Genomic DNA, 25,308 nt, shown 5'->3' on the forward strand with positions numbered 1-25,308 from the left:
TTTGAGACATCATCTTTCATTGGGGAAAAAAAACTTTTTCATTTTGCCGACGCGCATGGCTACGGCGACACGCGCGCATACCAGAAACCGGAGACTTTTTTTTTGGCCTAATACAAGAACACCTTAATCTGATCAAATTAATAACGTTCCCATCAAGTATCTCTTTTTCACCATTAATCTGATGTAATTGCTGAACAATGATTGAAACAATGAATGCTTGAACTTCACAAGCCGTGCTAAAAACAGCTCATGAATAAATAATTCAGAAACTTTTCAAACTACTGAGTGGGTCACACTGACCACCAGAATGGCACAAACCATTCAATATGAGGGTGATCCATGAATTATTGAGTGGCTGATACTTGAGGAGCCAATCAAAACGGTCATGAATAATTCAGGAATTTATCCAACCAATGAGTGGGTCACCCTGACCACCAGAATGGCACAAACCATTCAATATGAGGGTGATCCATGAATTATTGAGTGGCTGATACTTAATGAGCCAATCAAAATAGTCATGAATAATTCATAGATTGTTTCAACCAATGATCTGGTCACCCTGACCCCAATTGAAATGTTTCAGGAGACCCTAAGACATCAGGAGACACAATGAATTATTCAGCAGCTTCTACTTGAAGAGCCAATCAGATCATCAGAAAACAGTTCATGAATAATTCATAGTGCTTTTCCACCAATTATCTGGTCACTCTGGTCATGAGGAAGTAGGCCAGTATGAATATTCCCACAATGATGGCAATCAGGTAGCACATGAGGCGCCGGTTGTTCCTGCCCGAGCCGAGCATGGAATCAAAACGCTTGATGGTCCCGCCGAGAAGTCCTTCCGAGCTGTCAAAATCTCCATCCTGGTGAGAAAAAAAAAATTGACATTGGACAAATTCAACAAGGACTTGGACAGAATCACAACAGCACCACCAAGTGGTTTACCAGGGTGAGGCCATTTTTCTTGCATTGCATCATGGGAAAGAGCACTAAGTCTCAAACCAGCATTGGGCAAGTTCGCGCAAGAACTATTGTTGGTTAAAACCATAGTTCGACTAAAGTTAGCCCGAACTCTGTCTAGTCGACGGTTGTTGACTACGCTAGTCGACTATTTGGGACCAACCTACTGGGGTTGGTTGCTTCGCTGGTAACCAATAGCCCCGCGCGTTCATAACGTACAGCAGGGAGCCAGGATCCAGACGTTTTGCGATGACATTTTGACCAGCGTTTGACTAGAGACGTTCACACGTTGCTATTAGTGCGCAGGCGTAAGGTTCGTCACAAATCAACCACTAGTCGACTAATGGTCCTTGCCCAAACTTGCCCATGGCTGATCAGGCCAGTATTTTAATCCAGTTTTCTTGGCAAGACATGACTAAGAAAACTGTTATTCCCACGTGGTGAGACCCTAGTCCACTGAAGGTTACTCTGCTGTCGATGTCAGTATCTATTAGATACTCCTGGGGAGAGAGGCATTTGAGGTAAAGTGGCCTGCTTGAGGACACAAAGTATGGCCACACTCCCCAGAAAGAAAACTGAAATCCACATGTAGACACAATGACCTCTTTAAGTTTTGAACTTCCAAAGTACCACAAAACTGGATGCTGTATTTTTTTGCTGTGTGGTGTTAGACAATAGAATACCTTTATAATACATGGAGGACAAGAGAAAGTAAACCTGTTTTTAAAAACAGGAATGTACTGAACTTACCATGTTATCTAGATATCTGTTCTGATCCCTCGTCTCCCCTTCAATGTCCATAGCGAGCTGCAGGATGAATTATCAAGACAAAAACTTGAATGATCTTATTGAGACATAAGTTAAAGTTGTAATGTGAACCTCACAGAATGGATCAATAAAATTACATTCAGAGTTTAGACTTCTCACCGATTTGAGTGTGGAGACTTTCGCCGACAGGCCTTCCTGCAGTCTGTTGTTCTCCGCCTCCAGCATATCTTCTGTGCCGGCGGCCCCGCCCCGCCCTGGAATCAAAACAGACACAATCCCACTGTGAACATGAGACACTCATTACTGTACAGCAGGTGGGGACGGGCTGAAGTCATCCGATGAAAACATCTATTTATTTGCACACCAGGTTTCATCAGTTGTCATGTGTTACCATTCAGCACTCCAGACTCAAGAACCATTGAGTTTCAAGAATATAGGTCTGGGAGCTAGATGTCCGCGCCCACTTTCAGTTTCAGACACTGAATTTTGGCCTATTTTTTAGTTTGTTAGAAAATTGAAATCCCTATACTAGAGGAAGAGGATTTTCTACATCGTGCTTGCCTTCAAACAACTTTTAGAATTGAAAGTAAGTGTCACCAACGATGTTTGTGTAACTTACAGAGAATTTTTTAGAGAACCATTTTTTGTTTTAATAGTAATAACGTAACCGGTATAGCTAATTTACAACGTAAATTAACTGGTTTATTGTGATTGATTGTGCGATCTTCTTATCTAATTCTACGGCAGAAACTGTTTCAGAAGTATCTGAAACGGTCTGTTAGACATTTACATTAGTTATTACAAACATGTAACCTAAAATGTCAGTTTTAAACAGAAAAACGTCTTGTGTACAAACCATTGCGCGACCGTCTTCCTCTGTCGTCCATTTTGATTGTTGACGTGTACGTGTTCGGATTTTGCTGTCTTGTTTTTCTAAAGGGGGCGACTACATTGCGTCAAAGGGAAGAGGTAATTATTTTTTATCAGAAACTTCCGATGGAAATTGTCTCCATTCCCACGCATGTCAAATTCAAGAAAACGCTATTAAGAGTGTATAACACTTGGTAAGTTTGCAAGAAAAGTGTATCTTACAAGACAAAGAGTTTATTTTTGTCCGGTTCACATGGAATGAGCAGATATCTATCCTAGCGCTTCACCTATTGGTGAAGGTGGAACAATCCATGTTGACATTAAGCTGGCCCCTTCGTGTTTATCACAGATTTGTCAGCTGATGACGAGTACCAGTTAAGTGTTTTGTAGCAGGTGGCCCAAAGCAAACGAGCAAAAATTTGCAGACGACAGACACGCATTGTCATCGAAATTGGAGGCACGTTCGGTAAGTCTCTTTCTCAAAATGGAGATCTAAACATTATTTTTACAAAGTGTGCCTTGTTAAATATTCTTGTGTATTAAAGAAGCAGTTGAATGCTATAGCAACTAGGGTTAAAACTTGACAGTCATGACAGTGCCTGCGAGTTTTTCGGGAAAATTGTGACGAAATGTTTAGCTGTCAAAATTCGTCAGCTAAGTTCTTTATGTTCTTGTTGAAGTTGTTCACTGTGCGCAGGGCAATGTAACTTGCGTGATGACTAATGCATTACGCATGGTGTTTTTTAGCGACCTTGCGAATTTTGCCTCAAAGAGTCAAAGGTTTTAAGTACTGCTCATTGTGTGCTTTACTGGGATGGGTAAAAAAAAATTTGCAAAAGAAAATCCCTTTAGTTCTAGTAAAGGCTATATACTTGCCTCTTTTCCATAAATTTGTTTGTGTTAGCAATAGCATTATTGTATTTTGTATGAAAAACTGGGCAATCCATTCCAATGGATTTTCTTGTATTTTTCTTTAGGGTTTAAGATGTTATTAATATTCTCTGTCAATCATCATTCCCAATGACATAAATTAATATCAGTGTGAATGACGATTGGAAGAGGATATAATTAATTATACAGTATCTAGGCACTTTAAAGCATGTTGTAAGATTGATGGTTTTTTTGTCCTCATATTATTTGTCTTAATAATATGAGTTTTTAAGTTTTGAATGCCGATGGTATTTATTGAATTTTCAACCACAGTAAATATCTCTTTTGGATGTAAAGCCAGCAGTTTTTTTGCACCAAATAAATTTTTTTAAAGTGATTTTACTTCATATTTGTATGCCTTCTCAGAGTGACAATCATGAAACTTTTTTTTTCTTGAATATACTTTTTAATTGACTGTGCCAATTTCATTCAAATTTCTTTTTCGCTCCAACAGGCACCTCTACTGAAAATTGACAAAACACACTTGCAAAATATGTGGCCAAAATACGGCATCTTCCCCTGAAGATTTTCAGGCACGGCAACTAACTGTCTTCAGCATTCAGCATTTGCATCAATTGGACTTTTGCTACATTAGTACTTCTTGTTGGGCCATCTTTCCTCCAATTCTGATATCAACATGGGACATTTTGTAGAACTTTTGCTGCTCTTCAGTTTGGCACTGGCTGGGCCAGTGTGCAGCTCAAACGACAGTCTTCCAAAGCATCCCAATTCACCAGGGTCCAAGGGTAGCAAAGGAAACAAGCTGGGACCGCAAGAAGACGGCTCCAAAGAAAGAACACAACCGGCTTTGTTTCGGTTATCGCACGATGGCTGGAGCCCCTGCCAAAGGCAAAACTTGACCTCCTGTGGACAAACGCTGAGAAACGTCAGTTGCATTTACGCGCCGGAAAGCAGACAGGTTCCTATGCATTTCTGCACCTCGTTAGTAGATTCCCAACCAATGTATCGGCCTTGTGGGTTTTGCCCGGAGGACTGCGCCATGACCGTTTGGTCGGCCTGGTCGGAATGCAGCTCCACGTGCTCACCGGCGACTAAGTTCCGGACCAGGAGGGTTCTGACCCCGCCCAGGCACGGCGGGCAGGAGTGCGGGGAGCTTGCGGAGAGGGAGGCCTGCTCAGAGTTGCCGGATTGTGAGGTCGAGGTCTTGGTGCCGATATACACCTGGAAGATTGGAGAATGGAGCAGCTGTAGACAGGTAAGATACCTAAGACTTTTGGGTTAAATTCCTAATTAAGTGAACATTAACTTTAAAAGGCACACTTGCAAGGAATCTTTACGAAGTCTCAATAATTCACCGATGCGGAGAAACGTCAAAGGCACACTTCCATGGGGCATCAAGTCAAAGTACACAATGTACAAATGCGTTGTCAGCTTAACCATTCTTAAGTAAAAGAAAGGCAAATTAAATTTCAATCTAGAGAAAACCTAAAAACTTCCAAGCTACAAAAACAAGCTAAGCTACAATCCTGCCAAAATTGTGCTGGGCCCCCAACCCCCCGGCCCCCGTTCAATGTTGTCTCTCATTGCGCGGTGTGTGCTCCATCAGCTGGAGAGAACAACATTGACCGGGGGAGCGGGGGAGTGGGTGACCGTGGCAGGCTCAGGAAGTGTCCCAACCATTTTGACCGGGATTGTGTACATATAAATCTATGTTCATGAACTTTGTACATATATCAAATGTTTACCCATTCTGTTTTTCTTATTGTAATCTGGAGTTTGTACAACATGTTTGTATTAAAAAGGAAAGAACTGTTTAATTTATTGCATAAGTTTGGGAGGATGTCCTGTTATTGTTATTGCATTTTCAGGTGTTTAATCAATTAGTCACAAATACTTCCTTAAAGGGAATATACATCATTTGCTTTGGCTGTAATTTTCAGAAATGGATGGAATTGGGGGGTTGGAAAAATAAAGCAAATATAGTTACACTGACTTTTTGGAGGTTTTGGGTTCGAAAATGCTATAAAAACCAAGAAAAACGATCATTTTCCTGTAGTCTGGTTCCTTGACTCCATATAAGAAGAAACAGAGCAGTTTACATACATTGGGGAATTGTAAGGTCAGGGAACCAGTCTAGCTGGCTCGTACCCGTTCATAGGTTTGTAATCAATTGCAAACAAGTGCAATGGTCCATTGGGGCCAGTATTTGAAAAAAAGCCAGTTGTTTCCAACGCTGATCTGCCGATCAGCGTTAGAAATTGATACAAAAATACCACTTTTCTTGAAAATGACAGTATACCAGGTGCCATAATTTTACAGGATGCTTTAGACTGTCATTTACCAACATCCTATTAAGGTATTTCGCAAAAACTTGGTAGTTTTATTTTTCGATGTTTGCAAATGTTGTATATTCCCTTTAACAGAAAATTTGTTGGTATTTCATGATTTTCATCTCAATGCAAATGACACTAGCCGAGAAGAAAGAAAAAAATCACGAATGATGCTGTGAATGAGTCATCACAGCTATGTCATCTTTCTGGAATCATCTCACACAAGTGTGCACTGCTCACTATATCGAACCCCCCCCCCCCCCCGGTCAATTTTCAAAGGGAAAAAATGTTACAGGCCAATATTTTAGTGTACATGTATGCATTTATGTAATATGACTAAGTTACATACATCAATTTGATGAGTGGATCTGAGGTAATATTGGAATCAAATGTATTAGTCACTCTCAGGCTGATAAAGGCATGGGAAAAGAACGCACACAGATGTGTAGGAAACGTGGAATTATAACATTTAATTAAGTATCAAAGGTAAAGTACATCAGTTGCAGCTATCCGAAAAGTAACCGACAAAGTTATTATTGAAAAGCTCAACTTGCTTTTAATTAAAGAAGATTTCAAAGTAAATGGCACTAAATTATTCCTTCTGGCATGCTCTCATTTTGAAGAAAACAATAAAAGAAGGTCATTTCCATGTCCAAAGATGTGCCTGAGGACAGATTTTTGGAAATTTCCCGACAACGTGAAATATATTACCAAGACCTAAACTGTCTTATTGCATTTGCAACAATCGTTCAATGTGTACATCCGCAAAAGGAAATATTGTCAAAGGAAATGTCGTTGTAGACAACTAAAACAATTTATAGTCTGAAAACACAGTGGGAGAGCAGGAAACGTGCACTGAATTATTAGTTCCTGTGTTTGTTTTAGCTCTGCTTCAAGGTCTTGGCCTGACACCCTTGACAAAGTTTGACTTGATTGTCTTTTATGAATATTAAAGTCTAAAAATAACTTTATTTGATCATCAATTCCATCCGGAGTTGTACCTTGAATTGCCCTGCACCTGTATGTATCTAATTTCAAAGTGGACATTTCTTTTATGACTGGACAAAAAATGTATAGATCTACTTGGCAGATTGGTTGATACAAAGTCCTAAAACAATAGGCCATAAAATTAACACAGAAGTTACTTGTTAAACAAATGGTTAACTCGAGGAGAACTTTCATAAGCAGAATGTGAAAGTATTAGGCCTAACTTTTAGTTTTTAAAGCAGACAATCAATTTAAGCTACCATTTTGGGCCATTTTTGGGATAATTGTTAGGTTTATTCAGAAACTTTTTTTTCAATTGAGTGAAAAAGTCTCAAATATTTGGTTTGGACTACCGGTAGAATATGGTATTTTTTGTCATCCATACTTCTATAATTTCCCTCGAAGTACTTAAATACAATGTATACTTGTACTTTGCAATAAGTAAACCGACACAGTTATTCAGAAACCCTTTTTTTTTCAATTGAGTGGAAAAGTCTCAAATATTTGGTTTGGACTACAGGAGATTGTGGGGTTTTTTTCATCCAAATTTCTTCAATTTCCCTCGAAATACATATATACATGTACATGTACACTAATATGTATTTCGAGGGAATTGAAGAAATTTGGATGAAAAAAACCCACAATCTCCTGTAGTCCGAACAAAATATTTGAGACTTTTGCACTCAATTGAAAAAAAAAAAAGGTTTCTGAATAACCTGTACTTTGCAATAAGTAAACTGACACAGTTATTCAAAAACACCTTTTTTTCAATAGTCTGAAATATTTGGTTTGGACTACTGGTAGATTTTGGTATTTTTTCGTCATCCAGACTTCTTTAATTTCCCTCGAAATACATGTTCACTAATACCATGTATACATGTACTTTGCAATAAGTAAACCGATCCTTTACAAACATATCCACCAAATAAATAAGCAGTCTTTTTTTTCACAGACCAGCCTTGAATACTTAAGATGCAAAAAAGCACAACACCGGGGGATCAGCCTTTGCGCCTGTGTGCACAGACTAAATAAGCTCAAAATCACAGCAATCCTATGTTGTGTCAATGGATGTTCAATCCACCATGCACGCAGGGGCTCAGCCTCGTCGTAAATCCCACACGGAATGCCGTTGTGTCCAAAACAAGAAAAGGGTTTGGGAACAATCGCTTTTAAGAAGGGACCGGTCGCAATATAGCAAACTGGTCCTTCTATGGCTTTGGGTTGTACATGGAGATTCGATTCGGATTGACAGGGGAGCTAACATGGCTAAGAGGGTTTTTTTGCTGCCCAAAATGTTAGCTTTAATGAAACAAGATTGTTAGATCGTCATAAAGTCAAACCATTGAGGCGTTAATCCTTTAGTGATTGGTTCAATTTGTTCTCCGAATAAGCTTTGGAAAAAGTAACTTAGCAACTTTCAGTGATGTCTGGGTTGAGCTTAAGTTGGCAAAACACCCCCCCCCCCCAAAAAAAAGGAAAAACACTAAAACAGGATGCCAAAGTTTTAGTATTTTGTGTTTTCCCTTCGTCGATGTGCAGTGTTTAAATTTATGAGCATATTTGAGAGCTTAAATGTGAAACCCTCCCAAAATATTTCGAAATCAACCAGGTCTTTTATCAATTGAAGTGTATAGACGATTTCAAAATTAGCATTGAAACAGAGAAAAAAAACATTCTTGCAGCAAAACGTAATGTTTTTGTTTTGCTGAAAGAACACTTACCTTTTTGTGATCAGTGGACAGAACTTTAAATGGGTGTTTAAATTTCCGCAACTTGAAAAGTACGTGAGTGATTTGAATGATTCTTGAACTAAAAGAAAGATTAGTCATTGGGCTTTCATATATCCTAGATTTTGAAAGTGCTACATGCAGAACTTCCTTAGAAAAATGGTCCTGCAATTTGGGTTTCCTTTTTTTTGTTACTCGCCCTGTATATTTAGTGTTCAGTCTTAGGTAATTTTCCTCCAAGGCAGCTTAGCATTCTGAGTTGTCATGATTGTCCCTGCAAAAAAAAAACACCAAAAACAAAAAAACCCCACTAATCCATGAAGACTGTGAAAGTATTATTTTAATGACAACTATGGTACATTTGTGTACTGTTCATATCCTTCAACTTCGTCATGATTTTATTTTGTCTGCCAGGCTTCTCAGCATGCTGCCAGTGGCTGCGGCCTCGGGCAGCGGTTTCGATCCATTTCCTGTGTGGACTCCCAAGGAGAAGTTGTCGACAATGATTTGTGCTCCCACGACCAGCAAGGTTGGTGTCATGTTCATTTATGACCACAATCGAAACTGCAATTAATACCATGTACATTGTAGTGGGGTCCAATTTTGTAAGATTTCCTTTTTTTTTTCTGTGTTTTTTTTTGTGGCTCCTAGCTTAATGTGTCTTGGGACAATTATGAATTTTTGAACAAACCAGGTTTACTTCAAATGTAAGATGTTCCTTTTTGGGGCTCCTATCTAAATGTGTTGTGGGAAAATTATGAATTTTTGAAGCAAAATTAAAAGTTGAACAATTTAAGCCAGCTTAACTGCAAATAATACCATGAAAACTTGGTCCAAGTTTGTAAGATTCCCTTTTTTTTTTTTTTGCTCCTAGGTAATGTGTCGTGGGAAAATTATGAATTTTTGAAGCAAAATTGAGGGTTGCACAAACCAGCTTAACATGGTAGAAGCAGTTTAGGTTCATAACATTAAATATTTTAAAGTCAGTCATAAGCCAATATGGCCCATCAGGTCGGTGTTTATTTCCTGTTTCAGTGACATGAAATGACTGTGAATATTTCTCTTTCCCTCCTGGATGGGATGCCAGTCCATCGCAGGTTACTCCCAAGCTAATGCCGGTACCCATTTATACTCCTGGGTGGAGGGAGGGGAGTTGGGGTAAAGTGGCATGCCCAAGGACACAACATATGGCCAGCTGCTGGATTCGAAACCTGACCCTCTGATCATGAGTCACAAACCAAAACCACTGGGCCAGAATCCCCCCGAAATGTTATCCGCCGAGTTGAAATTACTTTGGACTGTACATTCTACAGCAATCGTGGATTGTTTCAACACATTTTTCTACCACATGACAGCTCATAAAACACCTTTTCAAGTTCCTAATGTCAATTTTGGCTTACTGTTCTGTGATACACCCGTATCTGATTCAGATCCTCAGAAACGTGGGACCCAGCCCCCATCGGCCGAGACCTGCCCGGTCCCCTGCGACTGCCTGACCTCGCAGTGGTCGGCCTGGGGTGCCTGCTCCCAGACCTGCCGGTTACCAGCCCAGGCCACTAGTCCCCCGGTGCAGACCCGCACCAGGGAGATCGTGACCCTGCCTGAGAACGGCGGACTGCCGTGCCCGAGCCTGGAGGAACGCAAAGAGTGCGAGGGGGATCCACTACCGGACTGCCCGCGTTTTGAGTGGGTCGCTGAGGTTTGTGTTTTGATCACTTTGGCTTGTTTTTTTTTTTATTATGACTTTTCAAACCTCGTCTTAAGGAGATTTTTTAGTTCCCTGGTTTAGCTGACTCTACTCAGTGTTGGTCCAAGATCAAGGAACGTCAACTTAACATATTTAAATAAAATGCTGCCAAAGTTTAGAGTATATTAATTAGGTTTTGACGTGAGAGGCCAACAATTTCTTGTAGCCTGACTTGTGATTTGACTTGTGACTTAACTTCTGATGATCGTAACTACAACTCAAATGTCAAGTAAACCGCAGCTTCAAGTCCAGCTCCAGTCAATTTCTTTGTTTATCTTTATAATTAGTCTATATAATGTCACAAACTTGTGAGTAATCAGATTTGTTTGTCACCACATAATCAGGATTGGCAACCGTGCAGGTTATCGCCAGACAGTGATGGGACGTGCGGGGCAGGACGGCAGAAGCGGCAGGTGTACTGCATCCAGGAAGGAGACGCAGACCGCATCCCGGTCACGGCCGACAACTGCATCAACTCACGTAAGCTTAGATGTTGTCATTCTTAATATTCACCGTTTTTGTCGTGCAAACTTCTGTTTTCCACGGTAATGCTGTATTCCGTCCGTGGTTCTAACTTTGTACTTGGTTGTTTTCCTCCAGAAAACCTCAACGATGGAGTATAACTATAAGGTTTTAGTGATGAGAGTGGTCATGGTTTTAGTATTTTCCTAGGGTGAAGTTTTCCAATGATGCTCTAAAAACCAGGTGTTAAGGAGAATCGACGATGTATTGTGGTAGAAAATGGCCTACTTCAAAATCTACTTCAAAACTTCAGCATTTTAAGAGTAAGGCAAAGGAAAACATTTAATCCCCAACCCTGCCAGATGCAACACAGCTGCATCAGGTGTATAAGTCTTTGGGACCTTGCTGCATTGAGCCATCAATACCAGTGCATAAACGGCCAGTTCTGAGACAATGAGAGCTAATCCCATTGAACAATGCCACAGTTGTATCCTGCTGCATTCAGTGACCACGGACTCTGAGGCAGTTTGGTCGTTGGATGATGTGACACTGGGAAGGCTTCTCACTCAGACAAGTGTTGCATGTTGCATGGGCAGGGTTTCTGGGCAGTAAAACCCTGGAGGGTTAGCAGTTAATAGCGTGTCACTACAAAACCTTTAAACCTTCATTTTTCCGCAGCCGTCAACTCCACGAGCCTGGAGCCGCCGACCAAGCGAGCCTGCTGGGTGGACTGCCCCGTGGACTGCCAGCTAGGGGAGTGGCAGAACTGGTCACCTTGTTCCCAAAGCTGTGAGGAGGGGATCCAGGTGCGAGTCAGGGAGGTCCTGGTGCAGCCGGCCCACGGTGGGAAGGAGTGCGGACCGCTGGCTGAGGCCAAGGAGTGTGAATTCGTGGAGTGCTCCTGGTGGCACACATGTAAGATTTGCACAAAATTGATTTCGCTTAATAACAAAAAGAGATGTTTTTTATCCACTCACTGTTGAAAATCCAACTTAACTTTTTTGTTGTCTCATTACAGTTTGCATTACAATTTTGTAGGCATGTAAGGACATCTATGCATGGTGCAAACTCCTATCAATAATTCGCAGTCATTTGAAAAGTTTGTGATACATCTGAATTGTAGAAACGTGGTGTCAAATCACGTATAAAACATCAACCCCCAAATTACTTGAAGGGTTAGTACGAAAAATATTGTGTTGCAATGAAAATGGAAACTGTTGGAAGCTAGCTCTTCTGGTCTGAAAAAAATTGCAAACCCATCACACTCCTTTCCCAGGAGTTAGGAATTTTGACTTCCCGAAAGTTTGGAGCATTTACCAATCAAAAAAGTGTGTTTCTCTCATAAATATTCATAAGATGTAATTGATAAAAGCTGTTCTTTCCCAAAACAAAAGCACGATGTAAAAATGCAGGTGGCTCATAAATATGTATGAGGTATAATAAATGCGGTTATTTTATCCCAACCAACAGCACGATGGAGCAAGTGCTTCCTGAACCGAGGCCAGACAGACTGTGGCCGGGGCTCCCACGTCCGCACTGTCTACTGCATGAGTGCCCTGGACAGGCTGCTAGAAGATGAAGATTGTCCAGGGAGCTCTCCAGCTTACAACGAGGATTGTCGCATCCCCTGCCCGACAGACTGCGTCATCTCGGAGTGGACGGACTGGGGCCCCTGCTCCAGGACCTGTGGGAAGAAAGGAGGCATGCAGACAAGGACTAGACAAATACTGGGTAAGGGACTGAGAGGAGGATGGTGTTGCAAAACCTCCGTTTTGTTCAAGACTTCATCTTGATCTCAGACACAAGAATCACTTTGAAGCCTGGAAAGCTCTAACTAAATGTCTGTTCTCTACCTCAGCTTACTCGGACATGCCAGAGGACTCCTGCCTCCCCGAGAGCGAGCTGTCCCAGCTCCGCCCCTGCAACTTACACGTGTCCTGCCAGAGTTACACCTGGCAGGTCGGGGCCTGGCAAGGCTGCATCGGCTCGGGTTCGGTGTCAGAAGCGGGATGCGGGGAGGGCGCGGGCACCGAGCGACGGGAGGTCACCTGCGAGAAGGAGAGCGGCATGGCACCAGACGAGAGCTACTGTGACCCGGCCTCCAAGCCGCTCGGGCAGCGGGCCTGCGACGTGCCCTGCCCTGTTGACTGCAAGCTGTCGGCCTGGAGTGCCCTCTCTAGTTGCAGTGAGACGTGTGGTCCGAATGCTCAACGGGCGCAGCTGCAGATAGTTGTCCGACTCCCAGCTCATGGTGGAACTTCCTGCCCAAGCGAAGCGGACGAAGATGGTAAGAATTTTTTTCTCTTAAAATTGACAGGAAGAACATTTTGTTCAATCAAAGGAACAATTTAGTCGATTTAGATCTCATTGTTTTCATTTTGCAGGTCTCATTATCAGAATGGAATCGTGTGACAATCTGCCTCCCTGCTACAGTTACCAGTGGTTTGCTGGGAACTGGACTGACTGCGAGGTGGTCGGCACTGACTGCGGTAAGGGCTTGCAGACTAGTGAGGTGCATTGTGGGAGGAGCGACGGAACAACTGTGGAACCAGGTAAGGATTCCATACCCTGTGTAACAAGTGGAGTGTCATGGCCTGGCAGTTAAGAACACCGGACTCATGTTCTGGTGTTTCAGAGGCAACAGTGACGTGGGTTCGAGCCCGGGCGCAAACACTTGTGCCCTTAAGCAAGGCACTTAACCATTATTGCTTCGTCCTTCGGATGGGACGTGAAGCCGTAGGTCCCGTGTGTTGTATAATGTCTAATGCACGTTAAAGAACCCAGTACACTTATCGCTAAGAGAAGGGGTTCGCCCCGGTGTTTCTGGCAGTGCGATTATCTTCAACCATGAAGTCTGCACTTGTAAGGAAAAAGAAGAAGAAGAACAAGGTCCTTGGGACTTAACAAATTACCTTGTTATAACAGATACCTTGTATTAAACAGTAATGCAAAACAAAGAAAAACAAAGACTTGAGACCTATATTGTGTTTGTTATAAGCAGGATATTGTATTAATAGTGCTCTTCCTATCAGGGTTTGACTGTATTCCCTTATTAAAAAAAATATAAAGGGTGGAACTTAACTACATACAAGTACAGTTAAAAGGGAAGTTTGAAGTAAATATCTCAAAAAAAATCTATTAAAAACAAAAAAATTAAAATTATAAAAAAACACTATGTCCTGTTCAACCAGGTGTATGCCTGCGTGAGTTGCTGTCCACGCCGCCCCCCTCCCACCAGCAGTGTCTGGTCCCCTGCGCCGGAGACTGTCTCCTCTCCGACTGGACGGTCTTTGGGCCCTGCGTCCACGACTGTGGCTACACGGAACACAGCGGGTATTGCAGGATGCGATCTCGGACCATCATAAGTATCGGTAAGAATTGATCCTCAGATAATTTGCGCAATTTTGGCCTCGTTTTCGGTTAGGGTTTAAGCTTCACTGCTCAATTGTAGCCCACTTTGTCTTGATCAACCAGGTGTATGCTCTGAGTATGCAGGGCACCGGACCGGCAATTCCAGAGGTCGCAGATTCAAACTCTGCTCCAGTCAATACCTTGGTTCAACTTTAAAATTACTTTTTTTTTTTGGGCACAGATCCAGCCACAGACAATGCAGAGGAACTATGCCCTGACATCACGGACTCTGACTTGAGGAACTACATCCCATGTGACGATGTAACCTTCTCCTATGAGTGGCAGAACGGTACCTGGCGGAGCTGTCTTCTCACAGAAGGTCAGTTTTTAAAACTTCCTTCATGTATTTTGTGCTTAGTTTTGAGTCAAATGGAGTCCAACTTGGTTGCTTCCTGTAGCTGTTCTCTGAATAAATGGTAATGTATTTCATTTTGGCGTTTGTCTTTAAACTGCAGGTGTTGAGTGTGGTCCAGGCACCGCGCATCGGAGCGTGCTCTGCCGGCGCAGCGACGGCACTTCTGTCCCTGATCACTTCTGCCAGGCCTCTGCTGCCATCAAGCCCAGCATGCAGCAGAGCTGTGACGTCCCCTGTCCCATTGACTGCATTGTGTCTGAGTGGATGGACTGGTCACCCTGCACACAGGCTTGCGGACAGGGTAAGGTGTAATTGCTGAGTTAAGCTGAACAGGTGTTGGGGATCTACCCTTCTTGAAAGTAATTGATTGCACCCCTCTGCCCTGTTTTTGAACCCCATGCCGTGGCTTCTTGTAAAAACATTCCTTGAAATACTCACTGCATCACTGCACCAAATCTAGTGCCCTACGCATCAGTCTATATTTTTCTGTGAATGAACTAGCTGAGATTTTCATACTACTGATTGTTAGTTACAGTGTCCAGTGTTCAATTTGGAGTCTAATTTGATCACGCCAAAGTTTCACATTATGGACAATTTTATTTTTATTGAACATTTTTCTATTCCTTTTGCAAAGTGAAAACAATGAACAAGAATATTCTTGTATGATTTCAACCTCATTCTGCATTCAAACACCAGTTCTCAATTCAAACAGGAATTTTTAATAGCCCTTTTTGACCACTGGACTTGTAACAATACTTCTGGTCTTTAACAAGAATTTTGAGCTACTAGCGCTGAAATCTTACTCCAAATTTGAGCCCTACATTGCATTGTCATATGAAAAAAAATCCATGAGTATGGGTGAATATTTGTAAGTTAATGCTATGAATATTCATGATTCAGGTTTCAGGACCAGGATGAGGGACATTCAGCAGCAGAGTGCACACGGTGGGCGGGACTGCCCGCCCCCGATTGACAGCATGATTTGCATGGAGATGCTGTGCGATGAACTGGAGTGGGAGGTGTCACAGGTAATGATGTCATAAATATTCATGATGGGTGGGGCAATGTTCAATTATCACACAGTTGAGTGACACAGGTGATGGTTCTTTTAACAATAGGATCCTTTCCAGATGATGTGTGCCAGAGCGCGCATTATTGGAAAACATAAGTTTTCTTTTGTGAAGTCCACTGGAATTTAAAAATTGGTAAATCGAAGCAAACTTTTGGTTGAGGGCGGACATCTCACTTGAATTTAATAGTGATTCAAATTTTCAGGGTTAATAAATTTGAAATGGTTTGATACCTTGCTTTCAATGATTCATGAATATTTATGTTGCCAGTGGGGTCCCTGTGAGTCCATTGACCCACGCAGCAACTGCGGCAGTGGAGCGCAGACCCGCACAGTCTCCTGCAAGGCCGGGGATAATATGGAAGAAGAGTGTGGCAAACGGTTCCCTAAGCCTGACGCCAGCAGGGGCTGCATGCTGCCTTGCCCTGGTGAGTATCGTCAGCTTACTTGTCTTGCCTGCTGAAAATGTAGTTGAGTCCAGTACATTTCCTCCAAAGTCCTTACAAGACCTCCAAGTCCTCACAAGTCCTCACATGTCCTCACAAGTCTACACAAGTCCTCACAAGTTCTAACATCCTCACAAATTCTAACAAGTCCTCACATGTTCTCACAAGTCCTCAAAGGTTCTCACAAATCCTAACAAGTCCTCACAATTCCTCAAAACTCCTCAGACATCCTCAAAAGTCCTCAAAAATCCTCACATGTCCTCACAAGTCCATCACATGTCATCGCAAGTCCTCACAAGTCCTCACAAGTTCTCACAAGTCCTAACAAGTCCTGATATGATCTCACAAGTCCATCACATGTCCTCACAAGTCCTCACATGTCCTCACAAGTCCTCACAAGTCCTCACAAGTCCATCACATGTCATCGCAAGTCCTCACAAGTTCTCACAAGTCCTAACAAGTCCTGATATGATCTCACAAGTCCATCACATGTCCTCACAAGTCCTCACATGTCCTCACAAGTCCTCACAAGTCCTCACAAGTCCTCACATGTCCTCACAAGTCCTCACAAGTCCAGCAGTAATCTTCCAGTCTCAAGTCAAGTCACAGGCTATTCAAATATACTGTGGCGAAAGCATCCTGTTGAAATTGTTCATCCTGTGTTACTTGTGATTGTGATAGTACTTGTGAAAAGACTTGTGATTTACTTTTGACCGAACTTGTGATGGACTTGACTACAACACTGTAACCTGGTGCAACAGGTTCAATCAGCTACTTAAAATCGGACCCCCAAACACTATAATTTCACCTTTTGAATTCTTTTTTTCTGAGAGCTCTTTTCTTTCTCCACTTTTTTCCAGGGCCTTGTGATTTGACAGCTGTTATAAAAAATATGCAGTTAGTTGATTTTTGTTGCTTTCTGTTTTCAGGCGACTGCGTAATGACGGACTGGTCAGATAACACCCCCTGCCCCTCCCCCTGCCAGCAGAACAGCAGCAGCAAGTCACAGATCCGCTCAGTCATCCGGCACCCGACGGCCACGGGGGAGCAGTGCGGGGACCTGACGCAGACCGTGCTGTGCACCGAGGCCGACTGCGCCGGCGACGGGGACCAGTACCGACTGGTGACTGGGGAGTGGAGCCGGTGTAAAGCCGTCAGCGGGGAATGCGGCACCGGTATAAAGGAATTTTTGTTTTATTTTCACATTTATTGATAATCTTTGATATGTCTGCTTTACATATTTTAAAGAACAAGTTTAAAAATCGTTTAATTAAATGGTTTTATTAAGGAAAAACAATTATTGGCATCTTTCATTGTCACAACTACAAAACACGAAACTTCAGAAGCCATTTTCTCAGTATTTTACTTTTTTTGACAACTCAATCAATGCGACCAAACAGCCGTAACTTGTCAACGGAAAGTCCGATTGAAGTGCAACAAACAGTATTGTAAGGAGAATGTTGTTCTCTTTCCTAATACCGGTAAACCCACACTTCGACCTCCGCCCAGTTCTGTCTCATTTTGCCAGAACGCCTCACAAATAAAATATGTTGTTCCAAAACAGACAATGTGTATATTTGATCATTGGTGGAAGATTTGAAAGATAAAAACTTATTCTGGGTTACTGTGGCCTCATGGTTAAGAGCATTGGCTTTGTGGTCTGCGGGTAATTCTGCAGGTTGTGGGTTTGAGTCCAGCCTGGGGTCATGGTGCGAGTGCCCTTGGGCAAGGCACGTTGTCACTCATTGCTTCTCTCCACCCAGGAGTAAATGGGTACCTGTGAGGGCAGAGATGGTTATTGTGATTGAATTAGCTTCCTTGCGCCTAACAGGCTGCATCGAGCTGTATACTCCCCAGGGAGCTGAGATGGTATTTGGAATGTTTAATTGGCCCAATGATCAGGGGTAATAATAACGTAAAGCGCTTTGATCTTAGTTAAAAGCGCTATATGAAAACCTGTTGTTATTATTATTTGTAATACTGTATACATTTATATCAGGCATTCGGCAGCGGACCTTCAACTGCGTCAACGCCCCTGGCTTTCCCGTGGCCACCCACCACTGCCGCTTCCAGAATCTCTCCACGAGCGAGACCTGTCGCATCCCTTGCCCCGTCACCTGCGAGCCCGGCAAGTACTCTGATTGGTCCTCATGCAACGCAACCTGCGGGCTGGATCGGGTCATGACCAGGTCAAGGGTCGTGGAGGGCTACCCGGGGGAGAAGTGCTCCAATAAGGTCACCTTGAGTCAGGCAAGTGATGGGCGTTTCACTTCAGTAAAGTTTAAAAGCTTTTAAAAAAAATGTAAACACTACAAATCACAAGCTATTCAAATAAACTCTGAAAAAAGCTTTGAACTGTCTCAAGACTTTTTGTTCAATCGGTAACTGTTTCACATTCACCAGTTCTGAGTCTTTGCTGTTAAGTGCTGTGATACCTTGTGTAAGAGCACTCTAACTATTTGTAATATTGTTATTATTATTTGATTCGTTATATTGTTTGTCCCCTGTTCCTTGTGGATGGTCTCGACTACAAGATAGCACCTTTTTGAACTAAGCATGGAATTGGCTTGCCCATGCTTTAAGTGTTGAAGAAGATTCGTTTAAGGAAGCATGCAAATTTATACAAGAAGCAAGTTGAGGTTTCTCCCTGAGGTTACCCACAAAACCATGTTAAAGTTTGTAAAACCTTGAGGTAAACTTCAAGTTACCGACTGAGTAACCTTGTATTCTCCCCTTACTTTGCTACCATGATTAACCCTAACCCTCAAGGGTATTTTGGCTAGAAATCCTGCTGAATGCAACAACATGCAACACTTGTCAAAATGACAAACCTGCCCAGTGTAGCAAGATCCATAAGGTTAAAAAAATCACAAGGCCAACCTGCTTTAGAGTCTGTGGTCACCAACTGCAGCAGGATACAACTGTGGCATTGTTCAATGGGACTAGCTGTCATTGTCTCATAACTGGCCGTTTATGCACTGGTGTTGATCGCTCAATGCAGCAAGGTCCCACAGACTTTTACACCTGATGCGCTGTGTTGCATCTGGCAGGGTTTAGCCTCATAACACCTGTGCAACTCTCTAATGGATAAAGTAAAAACGTGGTACCTCTCTTTTACAGACGATGCCGTGCAACTCACTGCCGTGTCACACCTACACGTGGGAGCGGAGTTTCTGGAGCGAGTGCAAGTTTGAGACGGAGAGAGGATGCGGCTTTGGTGAGCGCACACGTTTCGTGGAGTGTCTGCGTAGCGACGGGCTGACAGTGGACCATGAGTTCTGCATAGTACAAGGTAGGACAAGCTCAGCTTAATATATTTTGAGTCGAATCTTTTGAACCCAAGTGGCTGAATTTGATTTCTGATAATTGTGTATCCACCGTCTATAGCTACTCAGTTTCTTTCAAATGTATTTGTGGCACACTTCTGCCAAAATGTGTAATTTGCCAAAATTTGTAAATTACAACTCTCTCACTTTTGCACAGTAAAGTGCTTAGATATCAGGTTTTGTTGTCATTTTTAAATTTTAACTCTTGTTTTGATTTCATTCTCCCATTTTTATTTTATTTTATAATTTTTGTTTTTGTTTTTGTTTTTTATTCAACAAGAATATCCAGAGTCACGGAATCCAGACGTCATGAACCAAATCCTGTCCGGTGTCAATGAGACGGTGCTAGACATTGAGACGTCGCAGCTCTGTGTGAAACCCTGCCCTGGAGACTGTCTGGTGAGTGAAGGTTTTCCAAGAGTGGGAACGATAATTGTGATTGTGAATTTTAAACATTTGATCAGAGTTGTTGTCAAGTAAATCGCACGGTCATATCACAGGTCAACTACAAACAAATCATAAGTGAATCACAAACCACTCATACGTCCAATCACAAGTCAATTAGAAGTCAATCACAAGTCATTCACAAGACGATCACAAAGCAATTCCAAGTCAGATCATAAGTCAATCACAAGTCAAATGACGGTCAATCACAATTCAAATCACAGTTCAAATTACAAATCTATCACAATTCAATCACAAGTCAATCACAAGTCAATTACAAGTCAAATCACAAGTCTATCACAAGTCATCACTCGTTAATCACAAGTTCAATCACACGTCAATCACAAATCAATCACAAGTCAATCCCAAATCAAATCACCAGTCAATCTCAAGTCAATCACAAGTCGTTACAAGTAAAGTTGCAATTCAAATCACATTAAATCACAAGTCACATCAAGTTATACCAGGCATGAGATTTTTTAGACTTTTGTCTGAAATCAGACTTTTTAGAATCTGAGCGAAAGACATTAGAAGTATAGAAAAATATGCATCTTTCAAACATTTCATCAATTTTTATTAAACTTTTCAGCTACAGTATATCCTTAAAATTATCCATTTCTTTGAACCATAAGATGTCATCCTGGAGTCCTCGTTCCTCCTGCTACGGGTCCTGCTATTCTCACAGTGAGCCATCCTTCATGACACGGTCCAGGGCAGTGACTAGGCCTGCCAGGCCCGGCGGAGTGGCTTGCCCTGAAAATCTCATTGATCAAAGGTAACATAGCACAATCAGAGTCCAATTCACAATTTGAGCAAAACTTGACTGAGCTGCCGATGTTTAAATGCCAGCAAAGCTAAGGCATCAGTGGAGTGTCTGTTGTTCACAATCATGGATGTTTTTCTCTATAGTGCAGTAATTTCTAACTCAGCAAAAATGTCACCAGCCAAAATGGTTTGTACTGTAGACTTCTTGTCGTTCTCAGCTTTTTTCTGCTAAACAGTTCAATTCAAGAATTTCATCGATCCATCTCCTTTTTTTTGTCATAACAGATTTTGTCATCATTTTTCCTTTCTCTCTTTTTATTAATTTTTTTTTGGCCGCAGGTCATGTCCAGCAGAACAAGCCATCTGCCCCAACTTCACCTGGCAGACTGGCGCCTTTGACGCAGAGACAAGAACCAGGGATGTCTGGTGCCAAATACAAGGTTAGTACTTAAACCAGTGGGTCTAGGATGTTGGGTACCAGACTCGATTCTTAAACTGACACTTCCATTGTTGATTTGTGCTAAGTATTCACATGGGCTTAGAATTTTGTCAAATGAGGATTCAAACCTTTAACCTGTGGACTGTTGTTCAGTGGTCTTACCATTGATTCAAACTGTACCGTGTTTGATGCATGACCTAATTTGGTGTATCTGATTTGAGCAAGTAGGCCGACTCTGGCAAGCTAAGTGATCAATAGGTAGGGCATCAGCACTGCGGTAATCAGGAGGTTGTGGGTTCGATTCCCACTCGAGTAAGCTTGTAAATTCTGTTTTGCCACAGTCTCTTTGAAACACTATGAGGAGTGTGGCCCAGTGGTTAGGGTTTGTGACACGTGATCAGTGGGTCAGTGGTTCGAATCAAGCTGCTGGTCATATGTTGTGTCCTTGGGCAAGGCACTTCACCCCCACTTGCCTCTCTCCACCCAGGAGTATAAATGGGTACCGGCATTAGCTGGGGAGTAACCTGCAATGGACTGGCGTCCCATCCAGGGGGAATAGAAATGTTCTCAGTCGTTTCATGTCAAGGAAACCGGAGATAATTAAACACTGGCCTGATGGGCCATGCTGGTTCATGACATACTTTACTACTATTACTACTACTACTCTTTGAAAATACCGAGCATAAAGTGCTTGGCATATTAACTTGGTGGAGGCAAGATTTTAAATAGTAGAATTCAGTGTTCTCTTTGTTTTGTGTAGATGGGACCATGACCCTGACTGTGACAGGAGGGTGTATTGAGGCTTTGCGGCCTTCGTCGGTACTGGACTGTGACCCACAATGCACTGCTCCAGGCTCCCTCTGTGACGAGGGTAGATGCCGTTGCAATGAGGGATACGAAGGTAACATTGAATGTGAACTTTTTGGGGGTCAAAAAAAGTTGACATTTGTTTTGTATTCTACAAAAGAATTAGAGTGGTGGGGGAAAAGGCTGAGGAATTTGAATGAAAAAAAGCTAATTCTAAGTCATATTTCACTTGAACTTTTTAAATTATAAATGTAAATAAACCTTGAGAAAAGGTTGTAAAAGTGAAGGGATTCAGGTATTTTTGTATTTCTCTTGAAATTTATGTCTTCCCCCTTAGAGATCTTCACCACAGAGACATTATTTATTTTGCCCCCCCCCTCCCCCCTCAGAAATGTAATGCTGACTTTGACCTCAAGTGAATTTTTTCATTCTTTTGACCGAAGGCAATGGTCACCTGTGCTTCCCGGTCAGCGGCTGTGTCACCGATGACCACTGTCCACTCCCCCACACCCTCTGTGACCGTCACGGCCAATGTGCCTGTCGGTCCGGATTCACGCCCGACGTCGTGTCGGGACTGTGCGTGGAGTCCAATGTCATTCCCGATGGTGACAGGCATGCTGGACCAACCAGTTCCGGACCGGGTGATGGTAATAACGACGTGCAACAGTACGAGGGCAAATCTGGTGAGCAGATTTTCTTAAATACTTTTGTTACTAAAAATGTTCCTTCTTGGGACTAACTTTATAAGAAGCTAGTGAGAAGGAAATATTGCTTAGCGAACATTTTGCTGGTGAGCTGTTTTTGTTTAGCGAATATTTCCTGATTGACCTTTGAACAACTTGTGCTGACTTGTAATTGACTTTTGATTGATTTGTGATTGACCTGCGATTGACTTGCGATTGACTCGTGATAAGTTTCGGTAACTTGTGATGAATTTGTGAGCACCTTGTGATTGACTTTGACAACTTGCAATTACTTGTGATGACTTGTGAGAATCTTGTGATTGACTTGTGACTGACTTGTGATAACTTGCTGCAGCCTGTGAGTATCTTGTGATTGACTTGTGACAACTTGCAATTATTTGTGATGACCTGTGAGAATCTTGTGACTGACTTGTGATAACTTGTTACAGCCTGTGAGAATCTTGTGATTGACTTGTGATAGCTTGTTACAACCTGCGAGTATCTTGCGATTGACTTGTGACTGAATTGCAATTTCTTGTGGTAACCTGTGAGAATCTTGTGATTGACTTGTGATAACTTGCGATTACTTGTGATGACCTGTGAGTATCTTGTGATTGACTTGTGATAACTTGCGATTACTTGTGATGACCTGTGAGTATCTTGTGATTGACTTGTGATAACTTGCGATTACTTGTGATGACCCGTGAGAATCTTGTGATTGACTTGTGATGACTTGTGATAACTTGCAATTACTTGTGATGACCTGTGAGAATCTTGTGATTGACTTGTGATGACTTGCAATTACTTGTGATGACTTGTGAGAATGTTGTGATTGACTTGTGATAACTTGCGATTACTTGTGATGACCTGTGAGAATGTTGTGATTGACTTGTGACAACTTGCAATTACTTGTGATGACTTGTGAGAATCTTGTGATTGACTTGTGATGACTTGTGATAACTTGCAATTACTTGTGATGACTAGTCAGAATCTTGTGATTGACTTGTGACTGACTTGTGATAACTTGCAATTGCTTGTGATAACCTGTGAGAATCTTGTGATTGACTTGTGATGACTTGTGATAACTTGCAATTACTTGTGATGACTTGTCAGAATCTTGTGATTGACTTGTGACTGACTTGTGATAACTTGCAATTGCTTGTGATGACCTGTGAGAATCTTGTGATTGACTTGTGATGACTTGCAATTACTTGTGATGACTTGTGAGAATCTTGTGATTGACTTGTGACTGACTTGTGATTACTTGTGATGACCTGTGAGTATCTTGCGATTGACTTGTGACAACTTGCAATTACTTGTGATGGCCTGTGAGAATCTTGTGATTGACTTGTGACTGACTTGTGATAACGTGCTACAGCCTGTGAGTACCTTGTGATTGACTTGTGACAACTTGCAATTTCTTGTGGTAACCTGTGAGAATCTTGTGATTGACTTGTGATCGATAACAACTCCATCATTTTCTCTGCGTCCAGACATCTGGAAGTGGATCCTCATCGCCAGCGTTCTCATCCTCCTGCTCCTTGTGATCATCGTCGGTGTCTTCATCGTCAGGAGACGGAGAGCCAGGGAGGTGGGCTTCATTCCCATCCCTACCATCAGCAGCGACTCAGACTTCCAGCTCAGCAAGATGGTCAAAGAAGTCGTCACCAAGTGTTGACGAACGGACCGATGACAAAACCGGTGACAAAACAGAGGAAGGGTTGGTGAGATTGTTTAATTCATGTTTATTTTTTGTATTTAAAATTTATTTATCAAATGTCTATTGTGAGGAATTATTATAGAATCCGTGTATATAGAAGGTTGAAAACAGAAACTGACTGACGTGGGACGTGAAACTGTAACCACTGTCAAAATTTGATGTCCAAATCTGTTTTCAGGATCTGATGTCAAATCTGGTGTCAGAATCTGAGATCCAAATCTGGTGTCAGAATCTGATGTCTAAAGCTAGTGTCAGAATCTGATGTCAAACTAAGCTGGTGTCAGAATCTGAAGTCAAAATCTTGTGTTAGAATCCAAGGTCCAAATCTGGTGTCAGAATCTGATGTCGAAAGCTGGTATAAGAATCTAAGCTCACTAAATGCTAGTGTCAGAATCTGAGGTCCAAATCTGGTGTCAACATCTGGTGTCAGAACCTGATGCCAAAATCCGGTGTCAGAATCTGATGTCAAAACCTAGTGTCAGAATAGAGGTCCAAATCTGGTGTCAGAATCTGAGGTCCAAATCTGGTGTCAGAATCTGATGTCGAAAGCTAGTGTCAGAATCTGATGTCAAAAGCTGGTGTCAGAATCTTAGCTCAAAATCTGGTGTCAGAATCTGAGGTCCAAATCTGGTGTCAGAATCGAGGTCCAAATCTGGTGTCAACATCTGGTGTCAGGATGTGATGTCAAATCTTGTGTCAGAATCTGAGATCAAAATATGATGTCAACATCTGGTTTCAGATTCTGAATTCAAAGTCTCGTGTTAGAATCAGAGGTCCACATCTGTTATCAGAATCTGGCGTCAAATTCTGGTGCCAGAATCTGATGTCAAATTCTGGTGTCAGGATCATCACTTTCAAAATCTGGTGTTAGAATCCAATGTCAAAAGCTGGTGTCAGAATCTTAGCTCAAAATCTGGTGTCTGAATCTGAGGTCCAAATCTGGTGTCGGAATCTGAGGTCCAAATCTCGTGTTAGAATCTGAGGTCCACATCTTGTGTCAGAATCTGAAGTAAAAGTCTTGTGTTAGAATCCAAGGTCCAAATCTGGTGTCAGAATCTGATGTCGAAAGCTGGTATAAGAATCTAAGCTCACTAAATGTTA

At 42.1% G+C, this 25,308-nt stretch overlaps 2 protein-coding genes across 2 annotated transcripts; one reads left to right on the forward strand and one right to left on the reverse strand.

Moving 5' to 3' along the window:
• Positions 1–20: 20 nt before the first annotated feature.
• LOC119725577 (BET1-like protein) lies at positions 21–2,681 on the reverse strand. Its single transcript, XM_038197040.1, has 4 exons — positions 2,585–2,681; positions 1,888–1,982; positions 1,711–1,767; positions 21–863 (listed from the first exon to the last, which is right to left on the reverse strand). Exons 1-4 carry the CDS (start codon positions 2,613–2,615, stop codon positions 696–698), a joined length of 351 nt encoding a protein of 116 aa, XP_038052968.1. The 5' UTR covers positions 2,616–2,681; the 3' UTR covers positions 21–695.
• A 279-nt stretch (positions 2,682–2,960) lies between these two features.
• On the forward strand, positions 2,961–24,837 carry LOC119725579 (thrombospondin type-1 domain-containing protein 7A-like). Its single transcript, XM_038197041.1, has 23 exons — positions 2,961–3,064; positions 3,983–4,744; positions 8,948–9,062; positions 9,964–10,232; positions 10,625–10,760; positions 11,421–11,657; positions 12,213–12,473; positions 12,601–13,029; positions 13,127–13,294; positions 13,934–14,113; positions 14,335–14,472; positions 14,609–14,809; positions 15,409–15,536; positions 15,849–16,005; positions 16,953–17,198; positions 18,023–18,273; positions 19,144–19,315; positions 19,630–19,748; positions 20,426–20,568; positions 20,898–20,998; positions 21,758–21,898; positions 22,248–22,487; positions 23,981–24,837. Exons 2-23 carry the CDS (start codon positions 4,166–4,168, stop codon positions 24,163–24,165), a joined length of 4,596 nt encoding a protein of 1,531 aa, XP_038052969.1. The 5' UTR covers positions 2,961–3,064; positions 3,983–4,165; the 3' UTR covers positions 24,166–24,837.
• The last annotated feature ends 471 nt before the right edge of the window (positions 24,838–25,308 follow it).

This window comes from Patiria miniata, unplaced genomic scaffold (genome assembly GCF_015706575.1).
Source record: "Patiria miniata isolate m_02_andy unplaced genomic scaffold, ASM1570657v1 HiC_scaffold_19, whole genome shotgun sequence".
In the NCBI taxonomy this organism is placed as follows: Eukaryota; Metazoa; Echinodermata; class Asteroidea; order Valvatida; family Asterinidae; genus Patiria; species Patiria miniata.

Coding starts and splice junctions, on each gene's coding strand:
- LOC119725579 (XM_038197041.1), top strand. CDS start 4,166: ATGGGACATTTTGTAGAACTTTTGCTGCTCTTCAGTTTGGCACTGGCT. Junction 10,761..11,420: donor CGACAACTGCATCAACTCAC/GTAAGCTTAGAT, acceptor ATTTTTCCGCAG/CCGTCAACTCCACGAGCCTG. Junction 16,006..16,952: donor CTGCATGCTGCCTTGCCCTG/GTGAGTATCGTC, acceptor TTCTGTTTTCAG/GCGACTGCGTAATGACGGAC.
- LOC119725577 (XM_038197040.1), bottom strand. CDS start 2,615: ATGGACGACAGAGGAAGACGGTCGCGCAATG. Junction 1,983..2,584: donor AGGAAGACGGTCGCGCAATG/GTTTGTACACAA, acceptor TTTTGATTCCAG/GGCGGGGCGGGGCCGCCGGC. Junction 864..1,710: donor ACAGATATCTAGATAACATG/GTAAGTTCAGTA, acceptor TTTTCTCACCAG/GATGGAGATTTTGACAGCTC.